At 31.2% G+C, this 27,253-nt stretch overlaps 3 protein-coding genes across 3 annotated transcripts in view; 2 read left to right on the top strand and 1 right to left on the bottom strand.

The window, feature by feature from the left end:
• Window positions 1-626: 626 nt before the first annotated feature.
• Window positions 627-8,184, top strand: LOC135803275 (leucine-rich repeat-containing protein 23-like). The gene is made up of 9 exons (XM_065316872.1): window positions 627-739; window positions 1,309-1,452; window positions 2,051-2,231; window positions 2,317-2,395; window positions 6,645-6,772; window positions 7,332-7,566; window positions 7,637-7,739; window positions 7,858-7,982; window positions 8,057-8,184. The coding sequence occupies exons 1-9, from the start codon at window positions 666-668 to the stop codon at window positions 8,182-8,184; spliced, it is 1,197 nt and encodes a 398-aa protein (XP_065172944.1). The 5' UTR covers window positions 627-665.
• LOC135802945 (uncharacterized) lies at window positions 8,006-15,035 on the bottom strand. Its single transcript, XM_065316580.1, has 13 exons — window positions 14,905-15,035; window positions 13,812-14,845; window positions 12,413-13,734; window positions 12,175-12,353; window positions 11,909-12,122; window positions 11,696-11,853; window positions 11,479-11,644; window positions 9,813-10,883; window positions 9,550-9,716; window positions 9,277-9,490; window positions 9,053-9,216; window positions 8,830-8,998; window positions 8,006-8,764 (listed from the first exon to the last, which is right to left on the bottom strand). The coding sequence occupies exons 1-13, from the start codon at window positions 14,907-14,909 to the stop codon at window positions 8,579-8,581; spliced, it is 5,049 nt and encodes a 1,682-aa protein (XP_065172652.1). The 5' UTR covers window positions 14,910-15,035; the 3' UTR covers window positions 8,006-8,578.
• Window positions 15,036-19,389: 4,354 nt separating this feature from the next.
• The window catches only part of LOC135799019 (uncharacterized), a 31,138-nt gene continuing 23,274 nt past the window's right edge, over window positions 19,390-27,253 (top strand). Inside the window, exon 1 of the mRNA XM_065312033.1 lies at window positions 19,390-20,118. The gene's annotated coding sequence lies outside the window, so the exon portion shown is untranslated. The remainder of the gene's footprint in view (window positions 20,119-27,253) is intronic.

The raw sequence follows: 27,253 nt of genomic DNA, 5'->3' as shown, positions 1-27,253 counted from the left end.
AGAGCTACAACTAAGAGACACAACACAAACCACAAAACTAAAAAAAAAAAAAAAAAAAAAAAGAAACGCGAGTCTTATTAAGTAATATTTTTAACTTTCAACTCTTTCGTGAGTTACAATTCACCCTCACTTTATATTCCGTGTATTTATACTCGTTTCACCCTTCTGGTAATTCAAAGTGGAACTAAAAATGTAACTGGTGCGTCATTCTCATCTCGACAAACATATTTTATTCATAAAAACGTGTCTATTTTTTTATTATTCCGTCTTACGTACACAGAGAATAGAGTACCTACTTCCTATGAATATGAAAATATGGCATTCTCAGCGGAGAAGCTTTCAGACATGAGGAAGACACATTAGAATAGATAGAGGAAAAAATAAAGTGTGGAGAATACCTAAAAGGGTTGAATGACATCTTTACTCTTTTATGAGATTATTTTTGTAAAGAATTAGGGTAGAAATAATGCGTTTAGTTGCAGTACAAAAAAGTTTAGTGATGAGTAAAAGTTTTTTAAATTTTATTCGTGGGAAACATGCATTATTTGTTTATAACGTGTTTGTATTGTTTATTTTTGTTTAAATTAGGTAATTTGATTTTTATATAGAGTTTTATTGTTTTATTCAGAGGTGATTTTCACTTTTGACAGTCAAGTATAATAAAAATGTCTGAATCAAGTGATGAAGTGTCGATTAGTGATGATCAAGTTGAAGAAGTGCAGTTTTTAAATAAAAAGAGGTAATGTTTATTAAATACTTTAGACTGCGACTTCGTACTGGTAGTGTTTAATAAAAATGTAATTTGTTTTTACTCTCTTGTTCTTAACGTAGTATATGTCAATTCTATCAATAAAATTCGCAATTTTATTTTATAGAAATTAATTATATAAAGAATTGCTAATAATGCACTTCAGCGCGCCATCTCGGATTCAACTATTTAACTATAACTATGATTGAATCTCAATGCCAACTTTTATTCTTTAGAAAAGGGCTGTTTTTAGGGTTTTCCCGGCAATTATTCAAATTTTTCTCGCTGTAAAAACCATCCTTGGTCTTTAACAAACATTTTAAAAAAAGAATAGGATAAATTGATCCAGTCGTTGTTGAGTTATGCGCTTACCAACACATTTTTTTATTCATTTTTATAATATATGTAGATTATTTTCTTTAGTTTTTAAATATTTTTTCTGCATGTTTCTCTATCTTATAGCTCTAAACGTTGAAAATAAGATTTAATATCTATTTCCATCAAATAATTAATAAATAATTTAAACAAATAATAAAAAAAACCGTTTATAATTGTTTTAGGAAAGTGAAACCTGAAGATGAACCCGACGAATTCATCCAAGATAAAATCCTTACATTCGACGAAGCATCCAAATGTCTTCACACTTTGGGCAAGGACGAATCCTGCATGCGATATGCTTATTTACAATTCACAGCGTGTGATCAGTAAGTAAAACAATAACCAACACCGTTAATATTAAACGTATTTAAGTAGTCAATATCAAACTACAGTGGAACTTCGGTAATCCGACAATCACTTTGCAGGGCTGTGTCAGTATAGCGAATTTGTCGGATTATAGAGGACTGCCTAAGACCTCTTACAGTCTTTTTACAAAGAGTACCTTGTAATCCGACAAATTACAAATCCTAAAGTACAAATATAAGGCAGTAGCTTTAACCTACGGCTTCGCTCGCGTTGAATCCATCAAATAAATATTAGAAATCATTATACATAGTTGAAACGGATTGATAGAAAGAATGTATATTTCAAAAATATTTTTTATTAAATAAAAAGTAGCCTATAACCATTCGGGGACCACTAAGAATATGTGTACAAATTTTCATGATGATCGTTTAAGTAGTTTTTGCGTGAAAGTGTAACAAACATCAGGACTTTTGCATTTATAATATTATAGTAGGGATATGACCATGTCGGATTACAAGGTGTGCCAGATTAAGATGGGTTCGGATTACCGAGATTCCACTGCATATTCTTTTATTCAATATTTAAATTATTATTTTAATTATATTAATTATTACATAGGAAGTTAACAGACATTCGCACATTGTTAAACTTTCGCCATGTGATCTATGTGGATGTGAGCGGAAATTATCTGCAGACATCCGCGCTGCAGGTCATCGCTGGCATGCCATTTTTGATGCAATTATTCGCACAGAGGAATTTTCTTGATAGTTGCGCGTTGAAGCCCATGTGCTACCTACAGGTAACTAATATTTAAATCGAAATTTAAAGCTAAAATAATACGATTTATTAATGATAATAACGATTTTATTTATTTTATTTTATAGAATTTATCGTTGGCTAGAAATCGGATTTGCGATACAATCGGTGTGATTCAACCGGAACTTAGATATTTAAACCTCAATTGTAAGTTATTTAATATTTATTTTAAGATTTTTGTTGAGCATTTGGATAATTTTAAAAATGGATACTGTACGTCTGTGCAGTTTGAGGTTATGACAAATCTTCGTCCCGGTAGTGTTGTAACATAATTCATTTTAGAACAAGAGTCTAGACATAATATGTGTCAATTCTATCAATAAGATTTGCTATTTTATTTTAAAGAAATTAATTAGGTATATAAAGAATAGCTGGTAATATACTTCAGCGCGCCATCTAGGATTCAACTCTTTAACTATAACTATGATTGAATCTCAATGCCAACTTTTATCCTGTAGAAAAAGGCTGTCTTTAGGGTTTTGCCGGCAATTATTCAAACTTTTCTCGCTGTAAAAACCATCCTTGGATTTTAACGAACATTTTAAAAAAAGAATTGGCCAAATTGGTCATGGCGTTGTTGAGTTATGCGCTTGCCAACAGATTTTGCGATTTATTTTTATATTATAGATGAATTACAAATTTTTAAACTCAAACTGTTAAACCTTTTTTACATCAAAAGGGAATTATGTTTTCGTCATTTGACACTTTTATTTTTTTAGTAATTTTTTTTGTGGAAATGATATTTTACATTTATTAGAGCCACAAACAAATCTACTTTTTCTACTTTCACTTGTAAAGCGCTAGTTTTTCAATGGTTTTAGACACAAAAATGGTACTTTAAACACGGGCAGCCGTGACAAAAGTACTTTTACCATTATTTAAAAACCACTCTAAGGGTATAATGAGGAATTAATTTCTCTTTAATACAGTATATGTACTAATACGGTGCGTTTAGTATATTCTCAGATATTCCACTTTTATTGTAAACAAATTTATGCATTTTGTTCAAAAACTCTTGAATACAACTTCATCAAAAATAGATACAACATTTGATCATTGACTAATACATATTTTCACCAAATTTCCAAGTTTAATTTTGAATACTTTGCAAGATAAACAAAATATATTTTATAACAAAAAATTATAAATTTTTTATGTTTTGAAAGTTTTGTATATTTTCTCACTTCCAAAACCATCATTTTAAAAATTTCATAATAATATTCTCTAATTAAAATTTATACAAAGAAAATAATAATAAAATGAATAAAAAACTGCTGCTGAGTGCAAGGGTGCACACCAAACTCGGCGTGTAACCGGAAACTATTTTTATATTTTCGTATTCACATCGAACACATTGCAACTACCTACGCCGGAATATTTTTTATTATTTTGCCTAATGATGTTTTCCCCTTTCCTATTCTACGACTAGAATTTTTCAAGCTTTTTATAAAGCCCACAGCCACAGACGCGTTTTTTAACTGCTTTTTTACACGCTTATTCTACCATCATCTTTCATTTCGATCTCTACCCCTCAAGACGCTTTCTTACACTCTACGATTACATCCGAAGACTCAAAAAGGGGGCAACAACCCTCTGCAAACCAACCCAATACATAAAAATTAAAAAAAAAACGATTAAACGAGAAAACTAAGATCAAAGACAAAAATTATCCCGTAGAATAAGTAAAAATATGTTTTTTCGAAAAAAAAATTGAGATTTTGGATGGATTCAAGCATGTTGATGTGTGAATGATTGATCATCTCATCAGGTACATATGGATGGATGGAAGTTTTCACAACACGTCGAGTTAATCGAATTATCGAAACGGGTAACAGTTTTTTAACATTTAACACTCAAGTACTCAAAATTTTAATCGATTCCTTTTTTACCTGGCGCTGAATTTTTCATTTGATTGATGATTGATGATTGCAAATCGTATATTTTCAGATATTTTGAATTTCATGGGAATGTGAAGTTCTACGATGAATTAAAAAATTTTATAATCGATTATGAAAAAAGTTTGCTGATTTTTATGGGAAAAATGTTTTTATATTAAAAAGGGTTCAATTTAAATTAAATTTTGTTAATAATAATAATTCACACGTTACTTAAATTAATCTAACATTCAAAGTAATTGATTTATCTTTAATTTTAAGAAGCAAATTAAAATTTTTAAATTTTTGAAATTTTTGTCTAATTTCCACGTTTTATCTTGTAAAAACATAAAAAATTAATTTTAAAAATATTTCATGAGTTGAAATATTTTTGCACATTTTCACATCAACAATTTGCCTAAAAATTAATCATTCAACTGATACAAAATGAAAATAAATGATTATAACAAAAATAAAATACTCAACCCTTTTCTTTGTGCTTCCTTCATCATCCCGTACATATTCCATTCTTCTCGGAATCAAAATTTTTTCCGATCATACTTGACGCAACCCTTATTCTTTATTCCTCGAATCATTTATTATTCCAATTCCACACCCGGTCTGTCACATTCGCACATGTTTTTCGCTTTTCTCTTTCGGATCTTTCCCTCACGTAACCTCAAAAGAGTCAACTAAGTATGCGTGCATACAGGCAACCCTTTTTGCATGCGCTTTGCATCATTACCACAAACATACGAATTATTTAAATCAAGCGGTGTGTGTAAATGTAAGCGCGTCGCCCTTATTTTTATTTTCAACGTCACACACAGATTCACATTCAGAGATTCGGAGTCTTAATGGTGCGTTTTTGTGCGGCACTATTTTTTATCGGTTTCACGCCATCGCGACGACACCATTAGCTGTGATCAGCGAGCATCTCTCTCCCCACACCCGGTTTAATATGCAAATCGAATCGCTGTGCACAATTAAATGCAACGCAACGGTTTTGGAGCATAAAAGTGTTAAAACTGTATCCGAGGGTAGATGAAAAACATTAAAACATTTTTTTTTAGTTTTATATTACGTTGGGTTTTAAGGGTTGTGAAATTCAGCTGTTCTTTTATTTTGCCTTGATATAAATCTGTTGGTTTGAGTTTTGAAATGACAACAAAATGTTTTTGATACAGTTTTGGATTTGTTTGTACAAAGGATTAAAACATCTGGACGAAAAATGTGAAAAGCTCAGAAACACCCACGATTTATAAGTCGAAAAAGGTAAAAGGTGTAAAAATATAATCGAAATAACATTTTTTGATTGGGATCTTTTCCTAACAAAAACACAAACTGCTCAAAAATCTTTAAAGTATAATTTTTGCAAAATTAAAAAAAAAAAATGAAAATATTGCTTTTTATTGTGAATAAAAAATGAAATTAAAGAAATAAATCAATAAAATTAAGAAAAACTCACCCATTCATCAATAGGTCGATCGATTACATGAATCTAGCAAAAAATACCCAAGAAACACCCCAAAATTTAAACTTTATTTTTTTTACGTGTTTTTATGTTATATGTGGTGCGATGTAAAATAGGGGATGAAAGATGGGGTCGAGCAGGTAGTCTTAAGACGTCTGCTACCCGACTCTCTGAATTTGATGTAATCTTTGATAAAATGTAACATTACGTTTGAGAAAATTTCAAAATTTGAGTTTTTTTTCTCATTGAAATTAAATATAAAAACAAAAGTTGCATTTATTGCAATATTTTTCAGCTTCTCACATGTTTATCTCACACCCCTTACACCCTTTGCATGTAGACGTAGTTCTGCCACCCTTCGAAATGATTGATTACCTACGCATCTAGTCTTAATGATTCTCGATGTGTATTCGAACATTCAAAACTGAATGAAAAACTGTTTTACGCTGAATTCTCAACGTGCCAAAGTTTTCGAGATTTTTATTCTTAAAATGATTGTTGCTAGTTTTTTATGGCAGACGAATCATTAATTTTTGACCTTGAATGATTTTTCATTATTCTACATTCATCTACCAAATGTCAAAGGAGATATTATATTGTGAAAGTGATGTCGGAAGTTGATGAAAAAGTTTTAAACGACGAGGGTTGTAATTGTAGAAAAAATGTCAAAACTGAAGCGACGGAGGAAATCCGAGAAGGGGTAGAAAAGTAGTTGAGTAAAGTGAGAATATGACATAAATGAAGGATTGGATTTCTTTTAAAATATTTGAGAACAGAACGTGAGAAAAATGTATTAATGTAACGTTTCTTAAAAAAACTCTTACATTGTTAATTCTGTTGTTAGTTTTAGATTTTTATTTCATAACTTTAATAAATTAGGTTATGTTAGGTTAGGAATGTCAAATGACGTAACACCATAAATTAAAAATTGATTTATTATGAGATTCTTGTTATTTGTTAATGAATAAATAAAAAGTAAAATGGAAACTTTAAAATCTGTAAAAATAGTTATCATGATTGCCATCTTTAATTGAATTTTTTCTTTTAGATAATCAAATTTACGAAATAATTTTTCCATCTGATGATGTCCCAATGCTTGAAGAATTGGAAATGCGTGGAAATAATTTGTTTGAAGTTAGTGGAAAGTTCCCAGAATCGCTGGAAAAGCTTTATTTGGTAAAACTTAAAACATTTTTAAATAAATTTGTCTTTATTGTTGCGTACATCCATGATAATAATTTATCTAAAAATAAGAATGTGTAACTTTTCTTGCCTAAGGCGCCATCTATATGCGAAGTTTATAATCACTGCATACGCTTTCAAACTTTTTGATCAAGTTTACTGTTACATTATATGCAACCAATCTTACTCACTTTTTTATTACTTTAACTTTGAATACGCAATCCATGTATATTTATAAAAAATTTATTTATTAAACATTATACGTTTTTGGCCATTTACAATTTTTTTTTGAGTTGACATGTTTCAGAGGGCATCTCACATAAATATAAAATTTTTCTTCGAAGATTAATTACTATGAATAAATAAATTTTATAAATTACTTACTTTTCAAAATTATATGAAATTCTAATTATTAACGTATTTGTTTTATAATTTAATGAAGCTAATTTAATGTTTATTATAAACATAAATAATGGTAAAAATTTTAAAGTTTTTTTGTCTTAAATGAAACATTTTAATTTTTATATTATAAATATCTTTTGTTTTAATTTAGGCTGAGAATAATTTAACACGTTTTGTATCTGGAGATCTCGCAAAATTACCAAATTTGAAAGTGCTGCATGTGCGGAGCAACAACATTCAGAAATTGGATGGATTTACATCACACTTAACAAGTCTCAAGTATCTTAATCTTCGAAATAACAAAATAACAAAAATAAGACAATTCAGAAAGCTGCAATGCTTGCCTGCATTAGAAACAATTATATTTCTTGAAAATCCGGTAGCAGGTAATAAAAATAACTAGAAAATGATTTAATAACTTACATTATTTATTAAAAACTACTAATTAAATAAAAGGAAATATGAATTCAAAACCAAACCATGGGGAAGAAGATGAGAAAGATGAAGATGACGATGATGAGGAATTGGGTGAAGACCAGGAAGAAATTGATCCCAATAGGTAATATTAAGCATAAAACTCAACTTTTTTAATATAAATTTAAAACCATTAAAGTTCAATTACGAATCTACACAGAAATTAATTAATTTCCTCTAATAATATTATTTATTTATTATAGAGTGTCAATTCTTGCATTACTACCCAATTTGAAAAGGATAAATAAAGTTTTGGTGACTTTTATTGAACGAGAACAAGCTTGTTTGAACAAAGAAAAAATTATTGCAGAAGTCATGGATGTAGAAAGTAAATTAGAGATATACAAGCAATAGTATCTATATTATTTATTATTACATTTCATAACTTTACTTTTTAAATAGGTAGTGATGATGAAGGTGAGCCACCATCAACGTTTACAGATTTAAAAGCAACTGATAAAAACACCGAACATTCTGAACACGTTGTTACTGAAAATACCCCTGAAGAAACTTCTTATCTTGGTGATTAAGATAGATATTTGTAATTGACATACTGAAGGTTGTTAAAACAATATTATAGAAAATTATATGAACTCAAATTAATTTTATAAAGATTTAAAAAATTATAAAAATAACCAAAGCAACCAAATCAAATTGAGTTTTAAGATTAATAGAACAAAGAGACAATATAGTATATAATTGGTTCCATGTATAAATTGTCTAAACGATACGCCGCACAAGTCAATAATTAAATATACTATCGTAAAAGTGGTTAAAACTGTTTGCACTCGAAATTGATCACATGAAAACCATTATCATTAAAATTCTGCAAGCATAGTAGCGTATGTCAACTTGTGTGCTTAATGAAAACATTCAAAAGGCAATCACGATTTATGAACAACAAAACTGGTAAAATGAAGAGAACTAGCTCTGTTGGATTGAGGCATCTCTCTTGCATATGCCTCTTGCAGTGCATTTGTGGAAATAATGTAGGCATTTAACATTTGGCATATGCTCTGCAATAGCAGCAAGTAGGTTCGTCATGTTACCTTCATGAATATCCCAGTTACCTACTTCAGATTCTATCGTTTCTTCCATATTCTCAGAAGTCTGTTAAATTGCAAATTTTCAAAACATCATGAATGAAATAATTAATTTATTTGTATTGTACTTACAGTTTGTCTCTTGGTATAGTAATGCCAAACTAATGCACCACAGCGTTTGATTTTAGTTTCTCGGCTCCTAAATGGGATGTTTGTTTCTAATACTGTTTTGATAAATGATTGCAGATCAAAAGTTATGCTTAATTCCATTTCATTTCTACGACACTCATGTAGTAAGATGCTAAAACAAACTTGTTTATGAAGGATTTAAGAAAATTAAATGTATTCTTCTTACAACGCAAATTCAAGAACATCACTATCTTCCGGATATGTATCAATTGCATATTTGGCCAACTCTTGCAGAATTTCACATTTCCAGCTTTCTGTTTTCTTCAAAAGTGTTTCATATGTTTCAAGTTCATTATTAATAAAATTCAAAATATTAGGATATTTTGCAATCTTGAATCAATAACATTCATATTACACTTTATATAAATATAAATTATAAAGCATACTTACATAATTCAAAACATATTTGTAAATAGTATTGCGCTTATATCGGTCGACGTGTATTTCAGATTTAAGCAGAAAAATGCGCATTGCAAATAAAATCCATTCTTGGCATATTCTTGGCTCATTCATAAAGGCAGTGAATGCGTTTTCGGCTAATGTAACGCAGGTCGTTAATTGATCTTCAGTTAAACTGATTATTGACATGTCATTAATTAACATACTAAAATGAGCAATAATAATATTGATCATATTAAAAGCACTATATTCAAATGTTCATACATTGCCCAATAATTCACTATCATCCTCTGAGGGTATTTCTCAATCAGTTTTAATAACTTGTTATATTTTCCGCATGTTATCGCATATATTATAGTTTCAGTATAAGATGATTTATATAATGTAGAAACAAAATATTCAAATATTTCTGGCTTGCGATCATTTAGAACCTGCAACAATAATATAACATGAATATATCGGAATAGCAATTAGTGAGACTAAGCATTATTACGAATTGTCCTGTTTGCTAGGTGCGTATCACTTACCAAATCTATTATCATATCAAGTACGGAAATGAGATTTCCCGATACAATAATATCCAATGGTGTCTCGAATTTTTTATTAGTGGTCATTAATAAATGAGGGAGACGTTGATACACTTGCTTAACCATTTCGGGATTTTCACTTAAGACAGCAAAATGTAAGCAATTCATGCCATCTGTAAAGCGACATGGCCCAAACAATTCTGGCGTATTTTCTATATATTCATTAAATTTGTCAACTTCTCCACTTTCTATAATCCTCCATAATTCTTCATGTTTCTCAGTATTATACGATTTAAGCAGTGCTTGATTTTTGTCATCAAGTTCTTGCAGATCCTCAACAGTTGCTCCATTCTGAATTAGCATTTGTGTTATTTCATTATGTCCATACTTAATTGAAAAATCTAATGGAGTTATGGAATTATAAAGGTAATGGTTAAAATCATATCCAATGCTGATAAGATATTCTACCACTCTTGTTGCTCCATGAATGCATGCTATATTACCAAACTTTATCCGATAATCTAATTTCCATTCAGCATCCTCAAGTGTCTCAGTATAGTTTAATTCTACAAATGTGCGACAAAAATCTACATCATCACAAAATACGGCATAATACCATTCATATAATAATACTGATTTAAAGTGGTAGTCATTAAGATCGTGATTCATTTCTGCAATACTTTTGCTGATCATTGTATGCAGAATATGTATTACAATTTGTGTGTTTCCATTCCCTTCAGCAAGTAATAGAATATTAATATATTTGTTTATTGATATTTCCGTAAGGTAATGCAGATATTCACTTAGTATTAATTTAAACAATTCCACATCATCATTTATATTTTGTGCTGCACGTTCTAGTGCTTTATGTTTATCTCGACATTGAGTCCAGTTATAATCAATACATTTAAGATGTGCGTCAACTGTATTGAAATTAGTTTTATGTATTAAATGTAATAAATAGTATCTTTCTTTTTCTATCATTTGCTTGAACTTTTTTTTCGAATTGTCATCAATACCCAATGTTTGTAATTCGTTGTCTATAATTGATATTATAGAATCTGCGGATACCTGTAAAAAAAATTGTTGTTTGTAAAGTAGGTTTACGATCGAGATGTTTACGTGATAACGTCTTATTGGTGATATAAGTTTTGTTTGTTGCAATTGTTGTAACACTTCACTTGCACTTCACATTTTGTTTTACTGTTAAACATTCAACGAAAACTTAACCGCACGAGAAAATCTCCATTCGTTTGTATGCCGGTAGAGTGAGAGCGACGGAAGATCGGTCCACTCACTCGAACGCTATGCCTGCCTCCGCTCGTGTGGGCGCTCGAGATGAGACGGGAGATCGGTCCGTCTCTCTCTCTCTCTCGTTATACCTGCGATCGGCCTCGTGAGGCCTCGTGACACAAGTCTCTGACATGTCACCCGACTAAAACGATTTTAAAGACGTTATCACGTCAATAAAAACAACATACAGGTTAACATTTTCTGCTGATATTTTTTGTTTGTTATTGCATTGCAACTCTCAATAAAAATTCTTGTGTAGTACTTGAATATATCAGAAAATACTGATTGTAAAATAAAAGAAATGAATGGAAACAATTTATATACAATGTATGATTGATACAAAAATGCAATTTACTCTCTTACATCTACTTACATATTTGTTATTCGCAAGAATAGAATCAACAAATAATTCAACGCAATACTTCATGGCGTCAATATCATTGTAGTATTTTGGTATTACCCTCTGCATTGCAACACGATATGTTTCAACACTCACATCCACTCTTTCCTTTTTTTCAGTTAGGCCGTGAATTAACTTCCTAAAATAATCTATCCATTAATTTGTTCATGTAATTTAGATTCATTCATACAATGCATATAGTTGAATATGAGGATTATCCCTAAATGTCTCAATTACATATTTAGCATGATGTGCTATTATCTTACTCCAGTGTCCATACTCAATTTTATTTTGTAATGCAATATAGAGTTTCTCTAGAATAACCGATGGATGAGAATATCTGGCGCACTAAAACCAATCATATTTAAATTTAACACAATATTATTATTCTCTACATGCTTACTCGATCTAAGATAGAATCTAATTGTTTTGCGATATTATATTCCGGTTGTGCACTCAACTTATGGTCGAATATCTCTACAACAATATCAATGCACTCTTTGACAATGAGCGATTCATCAGGAAAATGGAATAGTGTATTAATTGCTATTTGTTTCCATCTGTTAATTAAGTGCTCATTTGAATTGTAGTATCCTAACATGCTTTTAGCCAATTTACTAGAAAAAATAAATTAGACATGTTCACTAATTTCTGGTGAGGCATTAATACATTGCCCAGTATTGAACCGTCTTTTCTTTGGGATTCATATCCATTGCATTTATTGTGCTTGTTAATACATTTTCAATTACGACATTGTTGTTCTGAACAATATTTGATTTCTGCAAATCAATAATTCCAATGGCCCACGTCTTAAACAATTGTGGGAGTTTTAATGTATTATTGACTACCTAGAAGAAAACAAATTTCAAAGTACAAAAAAAAATCAGTAAAACAAATGATTAGTTACCAGTTCCATTAAAATATTAAATTCCTGAACACAATTCTGCTTGATGGCGACACCTAAAGGTGAATTGCCTTCATTATCCACTGAAAATAACAAAATTGGGAGGGATTGATACACTTGCTTAACCATTTCTGGATTCCCACTTTTGATAGCAAAATGCAAGCAATTCATGACATTAAAGTCATCATTATGACTTTGCTCTAACATATCTGTTGATTTTTTTATACATTCTTTTTCTTTGAATACTTGTCCACTTTTAATAATCTTCCTCAATTCTTTCTGTTTTTCAATATCACAATATTTAACTATTTCTTCATTGGTGATAGTAGAATTATTTATTGTATACCCAATGTTGATAAGATACTTCATCACTTCTGTAGCATTATAATTGTAAGCTATTTGAAACCATGAAGAATTCTTCCTTTCATAACTTATGAGAAATTTCCAGTAATAAATTTCATCTAACATAAGTTTTAGATTGTCTACATCATCACAACTTATTTGATAATAACAAACATTCCAAAAGCTGTTAATTTTCTCAGTTTTGATTAATTTCTTGCATAATTCCAATATATCATTATTATCATTTGGTTGCAAGTATGTTCTGTCGTTCTCGAGCAATGCACAAATATGCAACTCGGCAATGCGCTTTGCTATTTTGAAATTGTTTGAAGCTTGAAATAGTAAGCTACTATCTGTTTTTATTTGTTCCATATAGCTTGGACTTTTTTCTAGAACAAATTGAAATAGCTCTAAATTATCGTTTTTGTTTACTGCAGCATATTGCAATGCATTCTTCTGATTCAAACTCTGCCAGTTAATCCATTCGGAACTAATATTTTGTAAGTAGTCTTTAAATTTTTCTAAATCACCTTCAATAATAATTTGAAACAATTTCTCTTGTTCTTCAAAACGTGTTATTTGTTGATTATCGATATCCTGCATCATTTCAATTGCGGGTCTTTTTGTAACCTTCTCGATCTTTTCTTTGCTCTCATCGTACAATTCCTTAATCAGCATTTTTGCTGTGTGTCTGACTGCCATCTCTTCATTCACATCCATTAATTCCACAATTGGATCTCCATGTGCAAGATGGTTTCTGAGTTGTAGGCCAGTTAATGTCGGATATATTTCCATGAACCATTTCCAATTTGCATTCAATCTGCGTTGTTTTTTTAAATTATTCAATATGATCATAAGTAGCATTTCAATTTCCTTTTGCTCTTTATTATTATTGAGAGCATCTTCTAATTGTTTTAAGCAGTCATTATATGGCAATTTTGGAGCATCTTTAATTTCTTGGTTTATTGTCTTAATTAGGTGTTCTTGAGAAATATGTTAAGTAAAGTTAAGTAAACACTTAGGTACTGTACGCTATATTGAGAAATATGTATATGCTTACCAGAAACAGAATTAGAAACAAAATATAATTTTTTCCAATGTAACACTACTTGGTTAATTAATGGAAGTAGAAATTTATCCATCAATTCGGAAACCTCATTTATGACATCCTGAGTACATTCTGGTATTCCTGTTAAGTGAGATATAGTGTCTCTGAGCTTAGTCAAGTTGTCGTAAACTGTTCCCAATTGTGACTTCAAACGTTCTTTTAAGCGTAATGAAACATTTGGAGTTTGGCTTTTATTTTTTAAACATTCACCAAATACTTGCAACATTCTTAAATTACTCAAAAAACTTTGTCGCACTGAGCAGTACTTTCTCATTCTTTTCACACTGTAGTAATCTCTTATGTCATCATAAGTGTGTTCAAAATTCTTCAACATATATTGTATTTTCTGATCTTGCATGATTTTTGTAGAATTCATATTCTCTAAGCCGATTTTCCACAACTTAATATATTTAATCAATTTATCATTAGACATAAATATTGATAATATGCAGGGATCATTAGTTCTGTTACAACATTTAATATATTGTACGCAATAAAATATTAGTTTGATCCATGGCAGCTTTTCAGTTTCAGAACGAAACAAGTATTTTACTTCATTAGCCATTAATACTACTTGTTTGATATGATATAATAATATTTTATCCGTTGGACCTTTCCAGATCAAAATTGCGTCCATATGTTTCATCATGTATTCCAATATGTTTGTTTCATTGTCACATGTTTGCAGTTGCTTCCCAACATCAGGAGAATAAAACCGCAATGTAAGCAAAGAAATGCCAACAAACTCACTGATGTTATAAGAAATTGGAATATTTTGGTCCAATAAATATTTGCAACTTATCGACAGATATTCATCTTTCAATTCGTCCGACCATGGTTCTAATATTTCTAAAATCTTCTTCTTGTCTTCATTACCAATAGCCTCAATTAACCCACACACTACACCCACTTGTTCATCGTTTAAATTATGTTGATAAATCAGAGAACGATCTCTAATGGCCTTGATTAGTGCCATTTTGTTAGTACTAAAATGGCGGTCATAATAAATTAATTATTAATGCGCATATAAACAATCGGCACTCACCTCATCTTCGCACAGGCGTATCAGTGATGGATGTTTGAGTAGAACAAATATTTAATTTCCTTCATTCCCATTTGATGTTGCAATGTAATTGTCACCTTTCAATTCCTTAAATAATCACACCTTACTGAAATATACGAGTATGAACGCCAACCATATACACAGTCATAGCATTAGATAAGGTTATTTATTGATAACGATACTGAGAATTAGATGAGAGATTATTTTTGAAAAATACACTTGATTCTATTCCGTCGCATTTATCATTGCCAACAATTGCAATATTTTAAAAGAAAATTCACATTTCAACAATTTTTAGCCATATTAATAATTATTGTATTCTTAAATATCTTACCATGCTTAGTTAACATTGCGGTCGTGAAGTTAGAATTCTAGCGTTCACGTGACGAGTTTGTCGATATTTGTTAAATCCTTATAAATTCATTGTTTGCATAATTAATTCGCATATTTTATATTAAGTCAGAAGCAAATGAATTTATTTGTTAATGTACCAGATGCCACCAAAAACCATCTTCAAAAAGATTGTATTGAATATTCCATACAGTTGCGGAGATATAAATGCAAATCATCTGTCATCAAATATACCTCAAACATTTTAAAATTTGTTAATATTAACAAGATGAACAAATTCGTCTAATCTGCTTATCAGCTATAAGATTAGAAATTGTGTTGCAAACATTTTTTCATCCTTTTATCGAAGCTACTTCACCCTTGAATGCGTTTCTGGATGTTTATCCATATTAAATGCTTTTTTTTATACACGGACTCTAGATTCCAGTTTGAGTCCGAAATGTTTACAGCCTAATATTTATTTAAATGCTAACAAGCGCAGCAAATTTCGTTTTGTTTTTTTTTCGCAATAATTTTCAAAATTTCCCAAAACTTCTTTTTTTATTTATATCCTTGTTGGTTTTACGCGTTTGTGAAGAATCGCTGAATAGAAACAGTTGTAACACTTCCGTTAAATTCAAATCAGTTGAATTATCCACAATTACTAAACTAATAATTATGATAAATTTCCCGACAATATTTATTTAAACCACTGCAACCGGTCTTCAACTACAATTTTAACGTTTTGTGGTATTTTTTAAAACAAATCGTACACGACATCAATAAAAATAAGTTGGCTTCAATTATCCACAGCCATCTTATATCCCGTGGAATGAGACCTCTCTTGGTATTAATGCACATTAGCGCCATCAGTGAGTGCATTGTTAAACTAAAACTATAATTGAATCTGTATATCAATTTGCATTCTTTAATTTAACACCCTTGAAATAACTATTTTTGATATTTTAATACTTCTTATCCTATTCCCGTCAAGGACAAATCCAAAAACACAAAAATATTAAATATTTGTCCAGCCGTTAGAGAATTATAAATTGTTTAACTCAAACGACTACATTTTATATATGTTACGGTAAAAGTGCGAAGACGGTAAATGTGTCACAACCAATAGTATCTTGGTAAATAAAAGTTAAAGACGTATCATGTACACATGTAGCGCTAAATCGACTTTGATAAATGTGAGTTTATATGAAAAAGTGAATTCATAAGTTTCGATCGTTAGCTACTCGTCATACTTAAAAATTATTAATATTTAAACACTAACATTTCAATCCTAGCCGTCTATTAGATCAAAAATTAAATTTTTAACATTTACGAAAAAGGAATTGGTTATGTGATACTCTTTTATTGTTTAAGATTTGTTGAAACTTTAGATTAAGGTTAGATGATAGCTGATACAAAAATGCCTACTTCTCATATTGCTTCAACCAATTACTAAACACACCAATGAATCACATACACTACAACACAGAATAAAACAAAATCATAAAAATTTAAATAGAAAATGGATATCAAATAATTCTAAACCACACACACATCATTCTCACTACGCCAAACACATACGAAGCATAGCCACAAACACAGTAGATAAAATATTAACAAGATTAAAGTCTAAAATACAAAATTAAACACAATTTAATAAACGAACAAATACATTCAATCCACGACATCATATTCACACCACTCAACAATCTACACATTTCACAACACATGATATACGATAACAAACACTCAAATAACGCAAAACACTTCACTATAATCTCCAAAATTCCAAATTTCAAAATTAGTTACTAACGATGTTCTCGAGTATACTCAAAACAAATGTGCTTCAAGTCACGTACAATCTATAATATAAAAATGAATCGCAAAATCTGTTGGTAAGCGCATAACTCAACAACGCTTAAACCAATTTGCCCAATTCTTTCTTTAAAATGTTTGTTAAAGTCCAAGGATGGTTTTTATGGCGAGAATAATTCAAATAATTGCTGGGAAAACCCTAAAGACAGCCTTTTTCTATAGAATAAAACTTGGCATTGAGATTCAATCATAGTTATAGTTAAATAGTTGAATCCAAGATGGCGCGCTGAAGTGCATTATTAGCAATTCTTTATATAATTAATTTCTTTAAAATAAAATTGCGAATTTTATTGATAGAATTGACACATACTATGTCTAGAACAAAAGAGTAAAAACAAATTACAGTTTTATTAAACACTACCGAGACGAAATCTCTATTTTACGAAAATGATAAAGATGTTATAGTAGGTCTATTAAACAGAAGATAGTAAATCTGTCTCTCTTCAGAGAATGTCTAGAGATAACTAAACTCACTCAAATTGAGCAGAGCCATCTAAAGTACAGTGTGCGAGGTAGAATGGCGCGGAAAGCGACACAGACGGAATGACTTACAGGGAAATAACGATAAAACTGCAAATCCTACGATGTAGTGGTTATAGTAAAGAAGAAAACTACTACTTTTGACAAATTATAATACACTAATCTTTACCAATGATAACGTTTTCTTTGATTTAAATATATTATTACTACATCTGTTATGCTTATTTTGTGTATTCCTCTGCATCCACCCGAAATAAGCTTGCGACATGATTTCATTATAGGCAACCAACTCAGCAACGTTTCGTATTTTTGAATGCCTACATCAAAACTATGATTTTGGTGTAACTATGTACGTATGTGCAATTCTAATTCCGCAAAACTTAAACATAACTTAATGACAATTCCAAGTGCTTCTTAAAAATTATTAAATTTCTTACAAATAAAACATTTAACCTAGAAAATTATGCTTTAATCTAACATTTGTATTATATCTATACGTTTAGGTTAAAGCCTCTAATATTCTAAATCACATTCAAATCAATAATATTAAACGTTTTACAAAATAATTCGATTAAATGACTTAATAGAATATTTACCAGTGTTTTAGCAGTAAAAAAGTATTAAATGTGCAATTAATTAATAAAATTAATTAAATTTCAAAATAATTTTAATTTATGACTGATTCTAATGATTTGCAACGATGATTATTGCACAGATCTTGGTTTCTAACATTTATTCACGCGTTGCAGACATTTATCACCTCTTAAAATATCATTTTTATGCATTATCCAATTGTCTGCCAACTCGAGCGTGCATACAAGCACATTTCGGACGCGTTCAAGTGCGCACAACGTTTTTATTTATCATGCATTACATTTGCCGGCGGTGTTACAAATTAAAACTGCTGCTGCCTCACGAGTGGAATAAAAACAATAAAAATACACAAACTGAAATAAATTTTTTCTTTTATTACTCGTACATGTTTTTTCAATCACCATGTACATTTATTAATAATAAAAACTTGTTTCATGTAATATTTTACCCAGACGCGTTTGATACTTGTACTGCAACTCAACTCATTGAACATTTTTCATATTCTAACCTAACTGCCCGCGACTTTGTCCCGGTAGTCTTTAATAAAAATGTAATTTGTTTTTACTCTCTTGTTCTAGACATAGTATGTGTCTATTCTATCAATAAGATTCGCAATTTTATTTTATAGAAATTAATTATATAAAGAATTGAATAATGCACTTCAGCGCGCCATCTCGGATTCAACTATTTAACTATAACTATGATTGAATCTCAATGCCAACTTTTATCTTATAGAAAAAGGCTGTTTTTAGGGTTTTCCAGGCAATTATTCTAATTTTCTCGATGTAAAAACCATCCTTGGACGTTAACAAACATTTTAAAGAAAGAATTGGGCAAATTGGTCTAGGCGTTGTTGAGTTATGCGCTTACCAACAGATTTTGCGATTTATACAACGATGTTTTTCTTTCGTTTGAATGCTCAAAGCTTTGTGAAGCTCAAAAAAGGACACAATTGCAAAATCAAACAAAACATAAATTTTCAAAACAAAAAAAGACATTTCTAGACACATTTCTATACTGAGAGATGACATTTTCAAACTGTCAATATAAATCTTACTCACAGATCAAAAATGAAAATATTAATTTTAAATTATTAAAAAAAACAAAAAAATATTTTTTAATAAAATGATTAAATCCGCGTTCGCAGCGTGCGAGTTGTAAAATACCAGTGTGAATTTGATCCTGTAGAGGATTTTACACTCGTGCGTTGTCGCCGCGACTCGGCGTTTTGCCCGGGTGAAGCAACAATCCCATCGCGTCTGCCTCCCACACGCAATGTGAATGGAACCGAAACAAAGAGCGAGTATACTGCGGATAGGCACGGATCTAGCGTCTGTGACGCCTCCGCCGCCTCCGCGTTTGCTACTACAGTATACACATACAGGACGAACTGAATCCTGGACGCTATAAGCATACTCAACTCTCGTAGGCGCGCGTTTTTCAATGAAAACGCACGCACGGGACGAGGACGGCGAATCGATAACCGCGTGGCGGCGGTGGCGGCGGCGGCGGCAGGACTGCAGCATCCTTGGCGCGAATGTGGAGCGCGCAGTCGGCCGGCCGTCGCGCGACACGCCACTGCACGTGAGCGCAACAGTCGCGAGCACGAATCGCACACACGATCTTCGCGCGGAACTAATTTATGACTTCATCAGCGCCTAACTTTACAAAATTTCATTTCGCACATTTCACCCAATGACAATCATCGCCTACATTAAATTACCACTATTATAAAATTCTTATTTTTTCATCCTTAACAAATAAAAGTGATTTAAAATAAATCATGGACCAATAAATAATCAAATTTAAACAATTGTAAATAAATTTGTTGGTGAATTGACATAAAAATACAGGAATAAGACGAGGAACGCACATCGCGCAAGGAGATTCCTTCTGAAACATGTTCGGCAACATTAGGTGCGTATAATACTACATTTTAACCACACTTTTGAGACATTTTGTATTATAAGCGTCGCATTGTGTGTGTGTTTGAATAAAACGACGTCACAGGCTTTATTGCGCGTTATTACGCTTTATTATTGGATATTATCAATCAGCGTCGATAAATCATCGTCCGGCTGGGACGTGAATGCGCAAACGAGCGCTGGAATAATATACACGAGTACGAGCGAAAAGCTCATACTTAAAAGCTCATACTGATACAGTGACATATTGATATACATCATACCAATATCCGTCGACAATAGAATGTGGAGGCAAGCGGGCGCAGTGAGTGAAACCGGGCAGAACGATAAACGTGGAGTGAAAATGGAAAATGGAGGCTTGCGAGTTGCAGCTAAACAAGTATAAGTGTAATATAGGAGAATTGCTGACAATAACAAATAATTTTCATTTGGAAGCGATTTTTAAAGAAATTACATGTTTTTTATGTGTAATTATGGATATAATTTTGCCCAAATAATGATTTATTAATTTATACGATTATTTAAATCATGTTTGTGTTATATTCTATTAAATATGTCTTTTTATAACATATTTTTCTCTTCTGATACGCTTGTAACTTGAAATATTTAAATTTAATATATGCAACCCAAAATACACGTCTGAAATAATAAGTGTTATATAGTATGGATTGTAATGCCTAATATTATATTCAGTGTAAACAGATTTAAATGTGAAATCTTCATGAATAACAGCCAGCGCGCGGTGCTAAATCAATTTAATTGAATCCGATTCTTCGGCGCTCGCGTTTGAAGAACGGCGGTATTCGTAAATGTTAATTTGATTTGTGGCGTAAGAAAACGTCGGAAAGCATCGGGAAGTTTGCCAGGCTCGCAATTCACAAGTGTCACATAAATATTACTTCTTGTAGGAGGCCATTATCGGATGTCGGGCATGTCATAACGCCCATAATGCCGGAATAACGAGTTTCGATCGAAAAACAACTAGAAACAAAAGATTTCAATTAGTATTGGTATTGGTTATGTATGATTATGAATATTAGAGGTTATAAATACGAAGAGTTTAATAAGTAGTAGGTAAAATAATTTGTTTTGTGTTTTATGGATCTATTATGTGTTGAATCTGTTATTAATATTCTTAATTTTAATGTAAAATGAAGGAAAATGATATTAATGCACTTATACGCCATCTACATTCGAATTAGGTAACTATAAATATGATTAGATCTTTATATTAATTTTTATTCCTTATTTTACACCTTGTATATTATATTTTTGCGACAAAAAATAGTCTATTTGCTTTTCCATAATTAAAAATATCTTTATCCTGAATTTTATCAAAATCTATTGAGTGGTTCTCGCGTGAAAGAGTAACAAACAAACAAACAAACAAACTCATATTCGATTATTAATATTACTTAGGATGTTATATATGTTATATTAAACAATCCAAAACAAGATTTAAGAGTAATTGCAATAAAAAATAGTTCATATAGTTTGCAAGTAGCAGTGTTATTGTTGTAATTACTAAGAATAATACTAGAGTTTAGCTGCAATATTATTATAAACATATCACCCTTGAATAAGCATTATTCAGCCACGATTGATGCTTGTATTAAATTTCATTTTCATCTAAATTGCTATAAATTATAAACACAATATTGATCAAATTACTAAAATATGTAAAATAAGATAATAATAACCAAATCTCAGATTTGGTTACAACCTACAAGTTTATCATGGTAACACTGTTAGTAACCAGATATCTAAGCAAATTGCTTTGACTTTCCTTTTAGTAGCGTTCTACAATATCTATAATATAAAAATAAATCGCAAAATCTGTTGGTAAGCGCATAACTCAACAACGCCAAGACCAATTTGACCAATTCTTTTTTAAAATGTTCGTTAAAGTTCATAGATGGTTTTTACGGCGAGAAAAATTCGAATAATTGCCGAGAAAACCCTAAAGACAGCCTTTTTCTATAGGATAAAAGTTGACATTGGGATTCAATCATAGTTATAGTTAAATAGTTGAATCCGAGATGGCGCGCCGAAGTGCATTATTAGCAATTCTTTATATAATTAATTTCTTTATAATAAAATTGCAAATCTTATTGACAGAATTGACACATACTAAGTATAGAAGAAGAGAGTAAAAAACAAATTACATTTTTATTTTACACTACCGGGACGAAATCGTGTGCAAAAGCAAGTATATTTATGTAAATCCAGTGCTTGATTTAATAATTTCTCCGTTTTTGATGCTATTATAATTTGTTTGAGTTTATGTGATGAGCTTTTCTATAAAAATCTAAAATAATTGAGGTTATAATGACTTTGCCTATTATATTCAATCAAAGTCTATTCTCTTACTGTTACGACATTGATTTATACACGCAACACTTGAAAGAATGATTAGGTAATGTTTATGTTCTCAATATTTATCCGCACATTGCATTTTTTAAACAAAACTTTTGATTTATGTCCAGTTTATTTCTTTTTAACGTTAGACATCCAAAGATACACCTGAAATTCCTGATGCAAGAGTCCTCTATAGAATAAAATAAAAATATCGAGATAATAATTTATAAATAATGTTGATAATACTTTTTTTCCTTTATAATTGTTACTAATTTTCATGTAGTTTGATATTTTTACTCATATATGTATAACTAAAAATTTAAGGTTATAATAAGTTTAAACTCAGTTGTTTCTAATTTTTCTATTACTTACAATCAGAGTCCGTTGTACTATTGTTATAACACTGATTTATTTTCTCAACACTTGAAATAATGGTCGGGTAATGTTTATATTCTCAATATTTATCCCCACGTTGCATTTGTTTAACAAAACTTTCAAAACATTCACCAATACACTTTTTTTTAGTTAGGCAACCAAAAACACACTTGAAATAATTGATGCCAGCGCCATCTGACAAATTTAAACAAAAAGATTTTATATTGAATGAATAAAAATTAATAAAAACAAACAATTAAAAGTTAAAACACAAAGAACGAGAAACCAAAGTCGAAAATCCAATATTATTACGGGCACGTAATTCAAACAAAAACTCATTGAAATAAATGATGTTTAAACGTCATAACAAAGATATAAATTATGTCCGCAGCCCTTAGCCGGCGACCCTTAATCTTCCACCCTGCCTACACAGTCAACAGTCTAACCACCGCGCCAGAATTCAGGATTAAATTAAATTAAACTTAAAATGGAATATCTAAGTCAAATAAAAAACACGCCAAATACGAAAACGTGAATAAAAAATTCAGTTTTCATAAAAATACATCAAAAAGAAAACGGAAAATATCGAAATACATTTTTAATGTAATTTTTCAACTTTCACCAAACAGATGGCGCTGTTTTATAATGCATAACCTCACATTCAATTGAAATATTTTATATTTGATGGTGTTAAGCGTTAGTTTTATTTTATTTTTAGTTTTATTTTTTATTAAGCGTAGTTGAGGGTTTTGTGATGATAGTAATGTATGTGTCATAGCCCATACGAGATGAGTTATGTGTAGGTGTACTTGTTGATCTCGGTCTAAGCATTGTGCTCGTCCTTGCACGTTTTCAGCGCTTTGTTCCAGTACGGCGCTCGCTTATTTCTTGCCGCCCTCCGGTGGCGGCAGTGGTGGTGGCTGCGCACGACCTAGTTCCAGAATGCTGAATTTTAGCTGTGGATGAATTTGATGACGGAAAAAAAAAATTAACTCTAAGCAATCAAAAACACACTTTTGATTTTTACGAAGTAAAATAAGTTGCCTATACACTGTTTCATGCCGAGAAAGTCAACATACTTGCTTGCATACATTCTGTTTGCTTAGTGTCACATTCACAAACTGCAAATATAACTTTGAATGAGTTTTTTTTAGGTTATGTTTTTCTATTCACATAAAACTGTGTGTGTTTTTAGTGCTGGGTAAACGCTGCGATGTTAATAGAAATTTTATGGCGACTTTGCCGGATTGCAATTTTCCAAACCACAAATTTTCGCTGTTTTCTCGCTTAAAGCTCGCAGTCTGAAACTGAGTGAGCTTTTTATTTAATGACGAAAAGAATTCTTTTGTTTATAAAAAAAAATATTGCCTTTTACACAATATTCTTGTATATTTTGTATATAGTCAAATGGTTATGTAAATTTGGTTGCCTATACTTTGTGCAAGTGCACTAGTTTCGTTGGTTTTGGCAGTAAAGTAATTAAACAAAATTAACCCTTGCGCGCGGTCTTTTTTACGCAAAGCTTTCATTCTCGCCAGGAGCAAGGACGAAGGAACTGCAAAGCGCCCACAACACAAACTTTACCCACTTATAAAACCCCTTTTGCTCTATTATAATCAAAGTTAAATTACAACCGCTAAAAAATATTCAACTTAATTAGTTTTTAAAAATTGATCCACTCATTAAATCATTATTCCTACTTTCTTTTTTTTAATGTAATTGAAAACAAATTTACATATAAATGTTCTACATGACCAGGAATTTAGTTTGAGGTTATGTGCGAACGTATGCAAATCGCAATACGCGAATGAATGCAAACAGAAACGCGAATGTAAATTGAAACGACGGGGTAGACACAAAAATAAACAAATGCGAATCAACATAAACACAAAACAAGCGCATGCGGCGATGGTGGCGAACTTAATTGAAAAACACGGTGATTAATTGGAATTTTAATTGCGCACGCGCCCGATTGATTTAATATTAAATTGTTAAACAACATACCAGTGCCAGTACACGCAATGAATGTCAATTACTTTCAAATTTGTGTAAACAATATTCAAATATCTATCGAATATATTAAAGTGTGTTATATGTCCACAACAACGGTCTAAACTCATAAAATTATTTTTCTGTTAATAATACTCACCTAACCAACTCAAAATAAAAAAAAACTAACCACTTCCTAACCTAAAAACTCATTTTTGCAATGCCTTCAATTTCCTCTCCCATATCTTATCTCCATCTTATATTTCCGCTCTCTACTTTGACATCACGTATATAATTGAGCAAAGGACTGCCGAATCGCTTAAGCCCACGGTTCGTCACCACGTCAGTTGTCAGCTCTTCATCCATGCGCTGCGCAAATCCCGCCAAAGTCCTAGAAAAGTCCTCGCAAAGCTTCCGAAGAATTCACGGAATACCAAAACGATACGGGCTGGTACTCTGGAAGATCCTGTCATTGTGATATCCTGCGAGGACCTTTTCCACTCATCCTCGCCATGCCAATTCAAGTCATCTGCTTAAACTGACAGTGGCATTCATGTATTAGCATCCGGGTGTCGGCTGTCTGGTGTCACTTGTGTGCGCCTCTCGAGTTATTCGGTTATCCCGGTGATGCTGGGCGCGACCGTTTAATTAAGTGTAAATTTATTATGGTAACATGATTGAACGGCATCTGCCGTCGAGGATCATATCTCATTTCTTATTCCATGCTGCGTCTGTTCCTTCGTACATCGTCCTTCGTCCTTTCTTGGTTGTGGAAGACAATCATCACTAGCAGGATGATGCTAGACGGGGCGGATTCTAGGATGTATTCCCCGAAGTCAGTTAACACCTTCAAGGCTGATGAAAATCAGGAGGCTGACTGGTACGTGACGTAAAAAGCGGGATAATGGCGTAGTTAAAAATGAAAGTCGTTAAATTACCGCTTTTGAATTCTGTGAATCAGGTTATTATGCAATTGGGAATCGCGGAGATAATTAGGTTTGTGTATTATGCAGTGTAATGGTTGAAACTTTGGAAAAACTTGATTTGCATGCAGTAAATATTGCAAAATCAATCTTACTTGTGATAAACTCTGTATTATACTCTTCTTTCATGGTTAATCAGTAGTATTTTCCTAAAATATTATAATTTGAGGTTATATTTTGATATTTTCTTAGAATTTGTTGATTTGAATAAAAAGTTGCCTACTTACTTTCGATTCTTGCATCTATGATGATAATATTGCAGTTTACGCCATCTTAATTTAAATTCTATAACTATAACTATAATCGAGTGCCCATATTCACTTTCATACTTTATGTTCCATCATTCAAGATACATCTTTGCAAAAGGATATAATCAATAAAAACTATTAAATCCGCTAATTTCTTACCATAACAATTCAATGTTTTCCTTACACTTTAAGATTTTATCTTCTTATAACCTTAAATATTTGTTCTCGTTCACGTTTACACTTCACTTCACATTCCAAACAATATATATTCCAAGGCTAAGTTCACATAACCCAAGCACTAGTCTTACATCAGTCAGCGCCCTCTTACTAATTACGAAACTAAAACCCACACTAACGAAATATACCACTCACTAGCGTACAGTAAGTGTTTACTTAACTTTACTTCACTATGTCTATATCAAAAATACACACAATTAAAACCAAAAAACAAGGACAATAAATAAAGTTCCAAGCAGCAAGATGCTTCTTATAACTCGAAATATTACTGTTCTACGCGTACACTCAACTTGACATTTCAAACAATATGTATTCTAAAGCTAACTTCACGCTACCCAAACTCTTGTCTTACTTCACGCGCCAGCACCCTCTCACTAATTACAAAACTAAAACGTACATTAACAATATATACCGCTCACTATGTCAATAACACAAATAAACACACAAATAAAACTAAAAAACAACGACAATAGATCAAATTCCAAACAGCAAGATGCTTTTTATAACCTTAAATATTAGTTTTTTAAGCTTACACTCAACTTCACATTTCAAACAATATATATTCTAAAGCTAACTTCACACTACACAAACCCTTGTCTTACTTCACGCGCCAGCGCCCTCTCACTAATTATATAACTAAAACTTACACTAACAAAATATACCGCTCACTATGTCAATAACACAAATAAACACACAAATAAAACTAAAAAACAACGACAATAGATAAAATTCCAAGCAGCAAGATGCTTTTATAACCCTAAATAATAGTTTTTTACGCTTACACTCAACTTGACATTTGAAACAATATATATTCTAAAGCTAACTTCACACTACACAAACCCTTGTCTTACTTCAAGCGCCAGCGCCCTCTCACTAATTATATAACTAAAACTTACACTAACAAAATATATCACTCGCTATGTCAATAACACAAATC

Source organism: Atheta coriaria, unplaced genomic scaffold (genome assembly GCF_025399875.1).
Source record: "Atheta coriaria isolate IRGN ID8LTWV9N9 unplaced genomic scaffold, Caltech_Dcor_3.1 hic_scaffold_2_pilon, whole genome shotgun sequence".
NCBI classification, from domain to species: Eukaryota; Metazoa; Arthropoda; class Insecta; order Coleoptera; family Staphylinidae; genus Dalotia; species Dalotia coriaria.
This window is presented reverse-complemented; position numbering and strand designations above follow the sequence as displayed.